Genomic DNA, 14169 nt, shown 5'->3' on the forward strand with positions numbered 1-14169 from the left:
TCCAAGAGGTTTAATTACAATTATACTTCAGTGTGAGCTCTGGCTTAATGTGAAAGATCCTCTGGGTGTCACAGGGCAGGGAGTAGTACCTGTGATTAGATCTGATCTATTCTGCTTAATGAGGCCTATTAATAACACCTTGGCATTCTTATTTCAGAAATTGCCCTCTGAGTCTAATGAGGTGGAGAACCCAATAAAAAATTAGCCATGCACTCTTAACGAACATTTAAATCTCTCCAAGGTGATTCTGAATTCTGTGGTTCAGCTGACAGAATAAAGGAGCTCAAGGATGAGTGGGAGCGAGCCAGGAGGGTGACACTGTCCACATCTCGCTGGCCAGGTGTGACTTGGGAGAAAAACAATGTGCTCACCTGGCCAGAAACCAGCTCCCAGCCGGAGGAAATTCCAGCAGCCCCATGGACACTGCAGGTAAAGTATCGATTTGTTCCCTTTTTTCCCCCTTTTTCACTTCTTTTCACTTCTTTTTCCTTTTTTCCATTTTTTTTTTCCCATGGATGGTGTTTGCTTCCTGGGAACTGGCTGCAGGCAGAAGTTCCCGTTTCCTTGATTTTTCTCCTTTCCAGTGAAGTTTTGGTGGTCTGTATCCACTGCCAAGACTTGCTTGGTTGTCTGGTTGTCCAAGCTCCCCGTTTTGAGCCCCAGCTGCCATTCCTACAGAGGAACATGTTAAAATTTGGGGATTTTACAGCTTTCCAATGTCTCAAACATCCAGCACCACAAGCACCAGCTATAGGTGTGGACACGGCCCCAGGTTGGTACCAACCACCAGCAACAGATGAACTTTCCTGCCTTTAACTCCAGCACATGTTGCAGACCAATCTCTGCCTTTTATGTCCCAAGACATTCCTAAATGTTGAAGCAGCCTTTGACTGGAAAGTGTTTTCTTTCTTAGTAGATCTGCATGACAATCTAAATAAACAGGGAAGTTTGTGAGCTGTCAGTGACAAGCTGCTTCAGCGATGGGGTGAGACAAGGAAATAGGCAAAACATCAAGAACTTGAATTGGATAACTTATAAAAATATGTAATTCAAAACATATAAATGTATAAACTTGATAGGACAAGGGAGAATGGCTTCACACTGCCAGAGGGCAGGGTTAGATGGGATATTGGGAAGGAATACTTGGCTGTGAGGGTGGTGAGGCCCTGGCACAGGTTGCCCAGAGAAGCTGTGGCTACCCCACCCCTGGAAGTGTCCAAGGCAAGGTTGGACAGGGCTTGAAGCAACCTGGGCTAGTGGAAGGTGTCCCTGCCCATGGCAGGGAGTCGAAAATAGATGGCCTGTAAAGTCCCTTCCAATCCAAAACATTCTATGAATAATTTTCATCACTTTAATTATCTCCTACTGAACCTATACTGATGCCTGTCACGCTTTTTTCTTCCTTTGGATTATGTTAAAATAAAGTGGGGTTTCTGTTTCCTTTAGGAAGCCCTAGAAATCCACAATCCTCAGTTCATCTCTCGCTCCCAAGAAAGGCTGAAGAGACTGGAACACATGGTCCAGCTGAGGAAAGCCCAGCAGGGTGAAGCCCCTCCGAGCAGCCCGGGAGCGCTCGTTCGCAAGCTCTCCTCAACATCCACTTCCAGCAGGAAAAAGCACTACACCATTCCTGACCCTCTCAGTGGTGAGTTTAACTGTGACCAGCAGCGGGGCTGAAAACTTGCCACATGTGTAGTATTTCCATATTAACTTGTGGAAAAAAACACGAGGCCTGCTGCTCCTGTTTCACTTCTCTGTGCTCCAACGTCTGTCCAGATACTCCCAGCAGAAGGAAGCAGGAGCACAGAGGTGGGATAGTGGGAATGAGGAGTGGTCTGTGGTCTGTAGCAGCAGGAGGAGACCTCCTTGGGGACTTCTTGTTGTTGTCATATGTGGTCATGTTCAGAGCTGATACTAATTGTGGAGGTGACAGCAATAAATGGCATTTCATCCCTCTCCCAGCTCACAGGTGACCAGTTTGGGGAGAGAGGTGACAGGCAGGGAGAAAAGGTGGGATTTGGGATTAGGAGGCCCAATTCAATTTTCTAAGGAGCTTCAGGTGTGGATTTGCCGTTTGACTCAGGAAGCCCATGGCAGTGAGTGGGCTATGAAAGAACTCTGCTTGTGTATAAGGCTGCTAAATTGAGGCATCTAAACTCTGTGATTTCCTGATTCAAGGTGACTATGTTGTTTTATTATCCCAGAAATAAACAGTCTCAACACCCAGTGAGCAAAGCAGTTCTGAGCAGCTCCCTCCCTAAAGCACCTCTGTAAATATTATCTAAGCACAAGATGTAAAATTGCTTTTCTTTTCCTTTTCTTTTTTCCTTTTCTTTTTTGTTTTTTAATTGCCATCTGGGTGTTAATTAACTCAGTTGACTAAAGAAAAAGATTTATTTGATTGATTGGCATTCCTCTTTATAGCTTGATTTTAAACCTGTGCCTGTTTGAAGATACATTATTCCACTGAAAAGTAAATCAATTGAAAACGTTAAACAACCAGAAGAGACACCTGGAAGATTCAGGAAAGGGAATATTTGATGTCCTCAACTCAGGCTGTGCTACAAGCTCTTTCAGCAGCCATGGCACAGGCCAGGAGTTTGTCACCTATCTTAGAAGAAGTGGCAAAAGTCTCCCCCTTTTTTGTCATCTTTGAAAGTCCCCCAAACCACTCTGCAAACACTTTATGAAACAAACAAAAAAGCATGATTAAACCTATTCCTCCTTAAATTATAATGAAGGTTTAATCTTTATGCTTGTTTAATGATTAATAAAAGCATACAACTGAAATATATTAATTAATTATTCAACTAAATGACTATTTCCCTCTTTTAGTGGCTGGTCATTAAAGGTAAATTTGTCTAAGGAGAATCTTTAGTTTCTGTAACTGATCTGCCTTCATGAAGCCACAGGTAATTTTCTGTTTGTGAGATTCTAATATTTTTATAATGACAGAAGTGTCAGATGTCTGTTATTTAAGCATAACTGCAGTTAATATTGGAAACCCAAGATCCCTGGACAGGGCCCAGCTCTGTAGGCTGCAGTACAGAGGGCTGTGTAGGAGTGTGCTGAGCATATTTAATTTGCTCTGAGTCCTGACAGTTGATATTTTAGGATTTGCCCTGGTGGATGCTGTTGTGCAGAAGGATTTGTGTCATCAGTGAGACCCAGAGTGGGGGATCTTTGTTTCCTGCGAGGGCTTCTCCCTCGTGCTCACCCGGGGCACTGGATGCCTCTGTCCTGATGTCTCTGCTGATGACATCTCTGTCCCTCTGAGGTCACAGCCTTCTCCTTCCCTTCTGCCAGCCCCCAATTCCCTGCCCAATTCTCCGTGTGATCACATGGGAAGGTGGTACAGGATAGGGAGATGTGAGTGCCCATTTTATTCAGGTGGAAATGAGGGTTAAACTGCAGCCTGAGGTGTTTCCCTCGGTGCTTGACAAGTTTGCTGCACTTATTTCTCTCTGAAATAAGCTTGTTACATGTGCTGCTCTCTGGTCTTGCAGCTTTTATTTCAGTAAAATAATCTATGCCCAGAGCAATGATCTGCAGAGATTTTTCTCTACCTGGGATTATTCTATCAGCCTAAAATGTCTTTATTGGTAATATAAAATTATTAGCGTGGTTTCCCTATGCTTTGACAGTGTTGTTACAACTTTAGTTTCTTGTAAGAGAAAGAAATAATTGGCATTCATCACCATTTCCATATAAATACCAACATCTGTGCACTTTCCATTTACCTTCTCATCCTCAGAAACCCAAGTTGTTTACCATTTTTTAATTGTGATTCACTAGCGGGGTTTTACGAAGTGCTGAAAGTAATCTCAGAAAAATGAAAATGTTTATCCTGCAGAAGATTTTTATCGTCACAAGAGCTCTTTGAAGGCAAAGAACCTGCAGCTCTTGCTCTAGCCTTTGTGCTGGGTAATGGGTACTGCTAAATTTGAGAGTGCTAATTAGTCCAAGATAGACTACTCTGCTGTTTACTATGTCAGGCAAATTAGAGATCCCACTGTGACGAACTGAATAGAAACAATGTTCAAATAACTGGATTTAAATCTCCAAAATCGTAATGTAATTACTTCAGTGACAGGACTACCAGCTGTTTATAGGCCTTTAAATCTGCATAATGAACAGCCCTGTGATCTTGGTGTACACAAGCACTTTGAGAGGTTTAACAAAATTTCTCAGGCACATATGATTTTTTCATACCTTCCATTTTGCTACCCTCTGAGAGGCTGGTGGTTCACTGGAAGTGGCAATAGAAGTTGAATGTTACAGTTCAACCCCACCACTGCTCCGATCTGTTCTTCTGGATTTGTATGCAAATCCTCCATCTTTAGCAACATTTTGGAAACAAGTTTTTATCTCCTCAGTTGTGGTTCCAAACTGTTCCAAAAAGCTTCACTGTAGCCCTAGAAGCCTGGAGGGTGAGGATTGCTGTTGGTTTGGGTTTTCAAGGTTCCTCGAGCAGCTCTGTGCCAGGGAGATTTTTGTTTAGACTGCTGAGAGAGGAGGAGGTGGCAATCAGAGAATACTCCTGCACCACTAAAGGGGCACCCTTGTGGTTTTCACATGCCATTGGTGGCTGATGAGAGGTTTGCAGCCACCAGCAGCCCATGTGTGACTTTAGTTGTGCCGCTTCTCAGGTCCCTTTTCACCATCAAAGCTCGGAGCCAGCAGTTGTGCCACTGATCCTTTGGGCACTGGCATCTTGCTGAAGGCTGACAGCTCTGAATAAAGACTAAGCTGCAGCCAGGTAATTGAATTAGGGGGTGGAACGACCTATTTTGGGGATATTATTGCTCATCACACGGATTAGGTCAGTGCCTGTGAGTCAGCTGGACACGGCAGCACACTGCAGGTCACTGGCAGTGGGTGACAGTGGGTGACACGATCCCTGGGGACAACGGGAGGAGGTGAGAGTGAACGGGGTGACCAGTGTGTCCCCTCCATGACCTCACCCTCGGGAAGGAGGAAATAGGCAGCCCCTGAGCAAGGAAGTGGGCAATAAATTGGAAAATCTTCAAATGTGGAGAGTTTTCTGTGTGGGTGATAGGAAACAACGTGTCTCACAGCGGGTGACTCACGGGGCTCAGTCAGTTTGCTGGGGATCATTTCAGGGGGGCCTTGGAGCAGCCAAACAGAAAACTGAATTTTTATCCTCGACTTTTTAACCCAGGAGTAAAAGGTCTGATTTCAGCCATGATTAGAAATTGAAGCTGAAGAAGTCAGGTTTAAGAAGCTGGTGCAAATTTTACCAAAGATTTATTTGATGTTTGATGAATTTACCAAGCTCTGTCATACCTTCTTCATTAACTGCTATTTTTCAAATAAAAGAAATTATGCTTTTCAAGACCATATTCTCTAATGAAATGAAAAAGATTTAGGAAGGCCAGGTGATACGCTAATTGATTTTTTTTTTCTGGATAAATTCCATTAATATTTAAGTAGCATTTGGACAGAGTGGACTGAAATCTCCTGCATCATCCCCAGAACTCATTTAGTATGAAAACGTTTTCGCAAACCTATCAACTTTACAGCTTTTTCAGAGGTATTAGTGATTGTTAAGACTGAAATATTAAGGAGGGTCAGAAGTCTCAGTAGCCACAGTGTAGGACCTGAACAGCTGGAAAGCCCGAGAACCACCTTCCTGTGGGTCCTCCTGGGGGAAGGACCTCCTGGGAGCTTCAGCATTTCTCTGAGATGAGCAGAAGCTCAGACAGTCTCACCCTCAAACCTTTAACTAATGGCTTATGGCATGTTTTATAAATAATACCAAAATGTCATGTGTTGACTGGAGCTGAAGGAATTCATTGCATGAAGTCATTGACATGGGATGTGCAAAGTTTGGGCAGCACCCCTGGGTGTAGACACTGCTTTATATTCTCTGGATGAATTCCCAGTCGAGTGCTATGGGCACACAAATCTCAACATCACCTCAACATTTATCTTAGATTCAAGGCTAATTTATTTTTTAGGGGGCTGTTGATTTAAAAAAAGCAGTGTTTAAAAAAATGTTTTGTATCTTAGGACTTCTCTGGGCAAATGGGCTTTCGGGGAATTATTTTTTTCAGTTCAGTAAAAAAAGCAGTTAAATTAGAGAACCACCACTGCTCTTCGGGGACTGGCAACACATTCTCAAACACAAGTTTTAAGTCCTAACAAAGTTTGAGAATTTGCATTCGTGCTAGAAGAAAATGTATGTATATTCTGTATATTTTGATAAATTTTGCCACCAATTTTCTCTTTTAAGTGTTTTGATGATTTAGTGGTAAATAGGAAGTCAGGGGCTGGTTCCAACACAATCATTTCATCTGTTCTCTGTCTAAACATTTACTAACTTCCCAAGCAGGGAAGTTACTCATCCTGTTGGAGGTGCAGTTCAGCATTAATTAAAATGTATTACAAGGATGACCCATTTACATTCATTTACAACTTGCTGAAGTAGCTTCTTTCTCCCACTGTGGAAGTGTCAGACCTGGTGCACACAGGGCTGGTGGAAATACCAGAAACTCAGTAGTTTCACATGGTTTGAATAAAACACCAACAAAGTGTTTCATGCCTCTCTATCTATACCTTTATTTAACTGTGATGCATCTCTGGAAATGCTGGATATCTGCTTTGAAATCCCTTGTTTTCTATCATTCACAGTAGTTGTCTCCAAAAGTGATACAAGGCTATGAAATTTGATAAGGAGCTTTGATAAGGAACTTCTAAAATGCAATTCAGAAGACTATCAGCTTGGGCAATTGTCCACCTTATGCCCCATTTTATCTTTGCTTGGTGGGAAAGAACCTTAATTCAGGTCTGAATGATGTGCTTGGCAGGTTATTATAGCTCTGAAGGTGTGCTGCTCTTCCACTTCAAAATACACTTTCTTCTTAGTATTGAGTATTAGCAATATTTAAAGGCACATATAATCTTTATTTTCTCATTTATAACAATTTTTAATTTAGTTTTCACTTAAATTTTGAATTCTAATCCTAAAATCTTTCAAGGATTAGCCTTATTTCTGCCTGATGTTTGCATGTGTGTTTTTTACTCACACATAACAACCTGAGAGGAGCCAAAAGACACCATGAACGTTTAGCCATGACAGTAGCCTTTTGACTCCACACTGCTTGACAAAGGATATTTTTATAACCAAGGTGGATTGATTATTTTCTTGGAGGATTTTCCCCAGACTCCCTTTTTAATCCATCCCTTCAAAGCCCTGCACAGCCACACACCTTGTTGCAGGCACAGCTGTGGGCAGTGGTGGGTCTGATGCCCTTCAAGATCGTTTCTGTGCCATCAGGAGAGAATTATTCTGGAGGAAGAGCACCTGCCCAGCTCCTGGCCTCTGTGGTGCTTTCCAGATTCCAACACAGAGCCCAGGCTGTCTTAGGGGCTTGTAGGAAAAATACAGATTAGCTTTTGGTGCTGTACAAGAAGAGGTCGTGGGGCTGCAGATCCCCACGTGGGTTTTGCTTGTTCTGGTGCCTGTGCACAGGGGTCTGGAAGTGTTAGTGTGTCTTTATGCCCCATCTCTGGAAGTGTCCAAGGCCAGGTTGGATGAGGCTTGGAGCAACCTGGGATAATGGAAGGTGTCTCTGCCCATGGCAGGGGCTTGGTATGAGATGGTCTTTAAGGTCCCTTCCAACCCAAACCATTCTGTGATTCTGTGCTTAACAGCTTTTATTTAGGAAAAAGAAAAAAACAATTAGTTTTATTGCAGAAAACCTATATCTGAGAATTCCTGGAGTAAAAATTCATCGATTTGAGCAGCTGTCACTCACAGTGCACAGGAGAGGATATAAACCCAGGCCCTGCTGGTCAGTCACACTCTCTGACTGTATCACACCCCTGGAGAGGTCTGCCTTGACTTACTGTGGGAGGACTTCATGCAGGCAGTGCAGGTTTGTACTGGGGTGTCATTTCTAGTGCCCTCAGCTGCTCTTCTGTGCCCAAGGACAGGGGAATATGCAAGGAACTGGCTATGGCATCAGGGATCTCCTACTGAGGACCATATTACCATAATGCCTGAATTTGCTGTGCAGCATGAAATGCCTCCTGGTTTTGTTTTGCACTGCAAAGAACCCACAGTGATGGTTTTACGTGATTTCAAACTTACCCTGTGCCATTCTCTGGATTGGAGGACATGCCTTGTGGGAAGGGATGCCTCCTGTGGCCCTGAGCTGTCAGGATTAGGTGTGAACCTTGAGCAGCAAGGGAGGCTGAGCCTCCTCTGGAATATGCTGGGATCCACACTGCTCCCAGAAAATCAGTGACCCTGGCCCCCAATCCTGCATCAGGATCTTCTGGGTCACAGGCAAAATCTGCTCCCTTTGGTTTCAGGGTTATTTGGACAGCAATAGCATCCAAGTGTTTATTTGAGTTAATCAACGTATAAATGAACATTAAAACACTAATAAATAAAAGACAAATTATGTTTTCCTAGCAAATTGGGCATGTTGCTTGTGTGTACTGAGGATTTAATAAGAATGATTAAGTGTAGGCAACTGCTGAGTGGAGAAAAGTTTGTCCTGAGGCAGAGGAGGCTTCACAGCCTCTCTCCTTTCTCAAATTGTGCTTGGAAAACTGCACCAGTTCAGAACAGAAACTGTTGCAAAGCTCCCATTTTGATTAGAGGGATAGAACATCCCTCCTATGAGAAAAGGCTGAGAGTCTTGGGATTGTTCAGCCTGGAGAGGAAAAGGCTCCAGGGAGAACTTAGAGCCCCTTCCAGAGCCTAAAGGGGCTCCAGGAGAGCTGGAGAGGGACTTTGGACAAGGGATGGATAGACAGGACAAGGAGGAATGGCTTCCCACTGCCAGAGGGCAGGGTTAGATGGGATACTGGGAAGAAATTCTTGGCTGTGAGGGTGGTGAGGCCCTGGCACAGGTTGCCCAGAGAAGCTGTGGCTGCCCCATCCCTGGAAGTGTCCAAGGGCAGGTTGGATGGGGCTTGGAGCAACCTGGGCTAGTGGAAGGTGCCCCTGCCCACGGCAGGGTGGTGGGACAACAGGTCCCTTCCAAACCAAACCATACCATTCTATGATTCCATGATCCTATGAAGTTTACATAGAGATACAGCTTACTCCCACCTTGTATGAGCACCATCCTTTCCTATTCAGAAACCAGTTTTTGCAGAGAAGGTGTTAAAATCACCTATTCTTGAGAATCACTGACTGCTAAGATCAGTAATTATTTTCCTCTATCCAGGGAAATGGTGATTGGAATTATCACAGATCTCTTCATATTTGATCAGAGAAGAGTAATGTAATTTTCCTCCTTCTAACACTGGGCATAATTATTCAAAGCCCTTCCAGACAGGTGTAAATTGAATCAGAAATGATGGTACCAGGCCAGGTTCCCAACACTCATCAGCTGAGGACATGGCAATGTGGCACAAGGATGTGGGGAAGGTGGATCACTTGAGAGAGCAGAAATCATCACTGGTTCTTAATCTGAATAAAGGTCATACACAGCTACATGTGACAATGACAAAACCCATATGCCACCAAAATGAATGAACTCTACAATGAAAGTGGTTGCTGTGGGTCTTATCCAACCTCCTCATTCTGTAGGGCAGCTTCAGGATCAAACACAGCTCCAGATGAAGCTGTTAAATATCTTTCCATTGACCTGAGGAGATTTAGATCTGGCCTTAAGCTTTCAAAACTTCAACCAGCAGCAGCACATCACGGCTACGTGGAACAGGACCTTTAAGATTTAAATAAATGCAGATTTTTCCAGTATTAACTTTATTTTCCCTCTGCTAGATAACCTCTTCAAACCAAAAGAAAGGTACATTCCTGAGAAGGAGATGCATATGAGATCTAAAAGGTAAAAACCTCTCCAGTTTAGAGTTCACTCGTGGTTTTCTTCCACTGTATCACTTTGATAGATTTGGTGCAGCCCTGCCCTTTTAGCACCACTTTTCTACCAGTTTCAGCCAGCGTGGCATGAAAACTAAGTCCCCAACAGGTAACTCCTGTAGAAAATTCAAAAATGGAAACAGTGCAGTCACTTTGGTGTTTTGTTTTTTTTTTTTGTGATGTCTGATCTTTAACTGCATTGCACTTTGTGCCCTCATGAGCAGCAAGGGAAGCTGTGAAGGGCCACCAGGTGGAATTTATCCTGATTTTAAGAGTGCTCAATATGTGTCCCTTTCCTCTCCTCCAACATACAATCTCCAGCCCAAACGGGCTCCTTCGAGAACTCAATATTGCAAAATATCATGAGGAAAAATCAGAATTGAACAGGCTTTTTGTGCATGCAAAAACAGGACTGCTGGGAAGGAAGGTCCAGCTTTCTTTCCAAACTCCTGTGAATTTTATCGTTGATTTTAATGGAAAAAGATCAGACCAAAAGTCACCTTTTTTAAAGGCAACTCTTGTTATTTTGAAAATGGAAAGATTGTGTTCTCCTGGTAAAAAGAGTTCCTAATGACAGTGAAAAAATGTTAACAGTCTACAGTCTTATAATGATGGTTTTCTTGTATTTTAGAAAAATACTTGGAAATGATTGCTTGGTATTAATTTTGTGACATAAATTAAAAAGGAATAATGTACAGGCCAAATTCTGGTTTGAATTATGTTGCTATAAATTGAAACCAACTCCACTGAGCTCATTAGAAGCTACTGCAGAGTTACACTGATGCATTGAGATAACCTGATCACCTCTCTTTCTTTACTTTTTTTCATTCCAATATTAGAATTTCCAACAAGATTTTCAACAAATCAGATTTAATATAAAACCATTATTGTTAATAATTTATAATTCCCCTGCCATAAATCTACTTCAGGTACTTAGAGATGCCATTAATGACAAATATTGCATTGAAAGCAAACATTTCCTATAGGAGTCCAACAGATGACATGTGAACTTCACTTTCTGAATTCATTACAGGATTTATGACAATTTACCTGAAGTTAAAAAGAAACAAGAAGAAAAGCAGAAAAGGATCATCATGCAGAGTAACAGGCTGCGGGTGGAGATGTTTAAAAAGGTGAGGATTTATGGTGAAAGCCACGTAGAGTTTTGTAACCCTGCAAATGGGTCTGTAGAGGCACTGGGGAGACTGTGCTCACCATGTGTAAACCCTGAGAGCTGGGGATGGCTTTTAAATCTTGTCCTCGGGTTCAGGCACTTCTTTAAACTTGAATTAACAGCTGAACCTTCACAGAAGGATGGAATGGTTTGGGTTGGAAGGAACCTTAAAGATCATCTCGTTGGCCATGAGCAGAGACACCTTCCACTAGACCAAGCTTCTCCGAGCCCCATGTTGGACTAAGCACCTCAGATTTTTATTTTTTAAAAATCAGTAATTAATTATGATAGAAAGCTGCAGGTGCAGACTGGAGGCATTCCCAAAATGCTCCATGTTGCAGATAAGTACTAGTTTCTCCTTGATTAAATACTCTGTTCCTCCATCTAACAACACCCTTCCTGACCAAGATGGAAAAACCTGCAGTATTTGGTTATTTTTTGAACAACATAATGAGTATATTTGAAGTCTGAGAATGCCAGTACCATCTCACCTCCTTTATCACCGAAGTTTTCTACCACCTCATGTATTTTAACAGTATCTTAAAACTGTTTTTCATCTTTTTTTTTAGCAATTACTGGACCAGCTCCTTCACAGAAACACAGAGTGACAAAGGAGTCTCTTGCCCATCATCCTAATTGGATCTTGAATGCCTTTGACTGCTCGATAAGCCATAAATTAACTGTTATCTCAATTACCTGGAGGTATTTTTCTTATCTTTGGCTCTTTAAATAAAGAAAGATCATTTGTATTTCAATTGAAATTTTAAGGCAACTTTCAAGTAATCAAAGACAGTCTGAAAAGGAACACAGCTGTTTCAGAGCATCACCTTTTGGTCAGCTTACCCAGAGGAAATAATTTTAAGAATTTTTAATGCAAATATTGATTTACAGTGGTATTATTTATGTTAATCTTTTGAAAAGTATTCTTCTCTGTAGCAATAGAAGAGAGTTTGTAAGACGTGGAAGACTGATTTCTCTGAAGTATTCTATTAATTGATGTCCTGTGAGTGAAATCCTTGAAGTAAAGAAAAATGAATATTGTTATTTGTTATGTTTAGAAAGTAGTTGAAATAGCATTACCACATAATCATAGCAGCGGCAGTTTCACATTAATACTTAACATACCAAAAGGGAACAATATTTCAGCTTTCTGAGGGACTCTACTTCTGTTCATATATTGAACTGACCTACCAACATTACCAATTAAAAAGCAATATTTAAAGATTTGTTTATAACACATTTTTTTCATGTTTTGCATTGTAATATATATTTTACTCCACTTCTGTGAGCATTCAGTATTTATAGAAATGGCATATTAAGAAGTGGTGCCAAGAAGTATGTTTGCATCAAAACTGCACAAAACTCAAACCATCTGTAATGTTTCCTCCAAAAATATTTAAATCTTTATTTGTACATTCTGGAAGTAAAAACAAGCAGCTTACAAACCAATGGAGTTTATTTATGGAATAAAGTATGAGTGTAATATTGATCCAACCGCTCTGTTTTTATTTGGTGCTGTTAAATATAACACAATTATTGAAACTGCTAGAGAAGTCATGTTTTTGTACCCACAAACCCCGTGGTATAAAATATAGTAGAAATCATTTCAAGTGCTAATCTTTGTTGCCCCAACCCCTGATTGAGTGTGCTTGAAGGAGGCTGGAATTTGACCTTTGATATCTCTGCTTTATTTTTCTAATCTAGGCTGAGATGGAAGGTCAGTTTTTTTGGAAGAGGGATGTTTGTGAGCTGGGCTTTGGCCACTGCGACATCCTCCAGCTGTGTGACCTGTGCTGGACACAAGGGACCTGCTTATATTTTGTGCTCTCTTTGTTGGATTATTTAGCCTTTTTGTGTTCCAGTTAACATAGGAATAATGTTAATTTTTGTTCACAGAGAAGACAGAGACCTATTGAACAAATATGTTGCATTCCAGATAGGTATCTTCAAAAATTCATCAAGTAGTTCAACACAATGTAGAGGACATGGAAGGTAAGGTAATGCTGGCTGTGAGGAAGAGGCTGCCAGGGTTCTTCCCCAAAAAAGGTCTTTTTAACCAAGCAAGCAAAGCTTTACTGGAAACCAAAGTCAAATCTGCACCACAGATAACTCAAAGCAGAACTTGTAAAAGGAGCTCCAAGAAGGAGCATCCTCCAAGCTTTGCAGCTCAGCTCCGTGGTAGATCTGCTCTCCTGAGGGCTCATTGGTCCCTCTTGCTGCTCTTCAGGAAAAACACATTGCCTGCCTCAAACAGGAGGGTCTTTCTCTCCCTGGTGCACTCCTGGGTCTCCAGCACAGAGTGATAAATTACAGCCATGCACACACCCACATGGTCTACTAGACTGAATCTGGAGGATTATATTTCAAGCTTTCATCCAGTTCTAGATCACTACAACAGTTAGAGACATTTCCTATAGAATCAATGCCCAAACCTCCTTTGATTTCAGTAGGAACTGAGCATTTCTCCCCCTTGGTTGCTTAGTCTCTGGTTTCTTGACTTCAGAGAAATTTAGCTTTGATTCAGGAAGTCAGAACCCTTCAGGAGCATTGTTTCCTGTACATATATCATATCCAGAGAATTATCATATACATTTAAACCTGCTCTACTTTATACCATTAATCCTGCTTGTAATCTCACCCTTTAGCCACAGCAAGATGTTTTGGCATGGAGAAAAAGCATTTGGAATTCAGTATCCCTGAAGGACACAGCAAGATACTTCCTCTGTCAGGGATGTCCCCTGGTGTGGGACTGACACCCAGAGCCACCAGAAGAGAGCCTCAAAGCTTTTCCCACTTCTTCAGTGGCAGAGTGGAAGAGACAGGGTCTTCCTTGTTGGGAATAAGAGTATTTTACATGGAAATCAGGCATTTGTCCTGCAGGGATGCCCAGGAATTCAAGGGAGATGGCTTAATCCAGCTGCCATAGTGTATCCCTACTCTGTGCCCATACAACTGTATATGTAAATATACATGTATATTTGATATGCTTCTCACTCTCTGGCTGGGAATATCAGAGGAGCTGATCCTCCTTAAAAATCATGGCACCCACATGATCCTCGTGAGGAAAGGAATGATGTGAGTATTTTATGGGATGGAGAGCACAGGCTTCAGGTGGGTTTTTGCTCCTTGGAAC

At 42.0% G+C, this 14169-nt stretch overlaps 1 protein-coding gene across 2 annotated transcripts in view; it reads left to right on the forward strand.

Moving 5' to 3' along the window:
* CUNH10orf90 (chromosome unknown C10orf90 homolog) overlaps positions 1-12532 on the forward strand; it is a 63944-nt gene extending 51412 nt beyond the window's left edge. Inside the window, exons 5-9 of one of the 2 annotated variants that reach the window (XM_018078411.2) lie at positions 242-429; positions 1447-1645; positions 9767-9830; positions 10896-10995; positions 11606-12532. In XM_018078411.2, coding sequence (XP_017933900.1) covers positions 242-429; positions 1447-1645; positions 9767-9830; positions 10896-10995; positions 11606-11644 — 590 coding nt within the window. In that variant the 3' untranslated portion in view covers positions 11645-12532. The remainder of the gene's footprint in view (positions 1-241; positions 430-1446; positions 1646-9766; positions 9831-10895; positions 10996-11605) is intronic. The other variant, XM_018078412.2, reaches the window with a different exon arrangement.
* The last annotated feature ends 1637 nt before the right edge of the window (positions 12533-14169 follow it).

This window comes from Manacus vitellinus, unplaced genomic scaffold, assembly GCF_001715985.3.
Source record: "Manacus vitellinus isolate BGI_N305 unplaced genomic scaffold, ASM171598v3 scaffold_40_pilon, whole genome shotgun sequence".
NCBI classification, from domain to species: domain Eukaryota; kingdom Metazoa; phylum Chordata; class Aves; order Passeriformes; family Pipridae; genus Manacus; species Manacus vitellinus.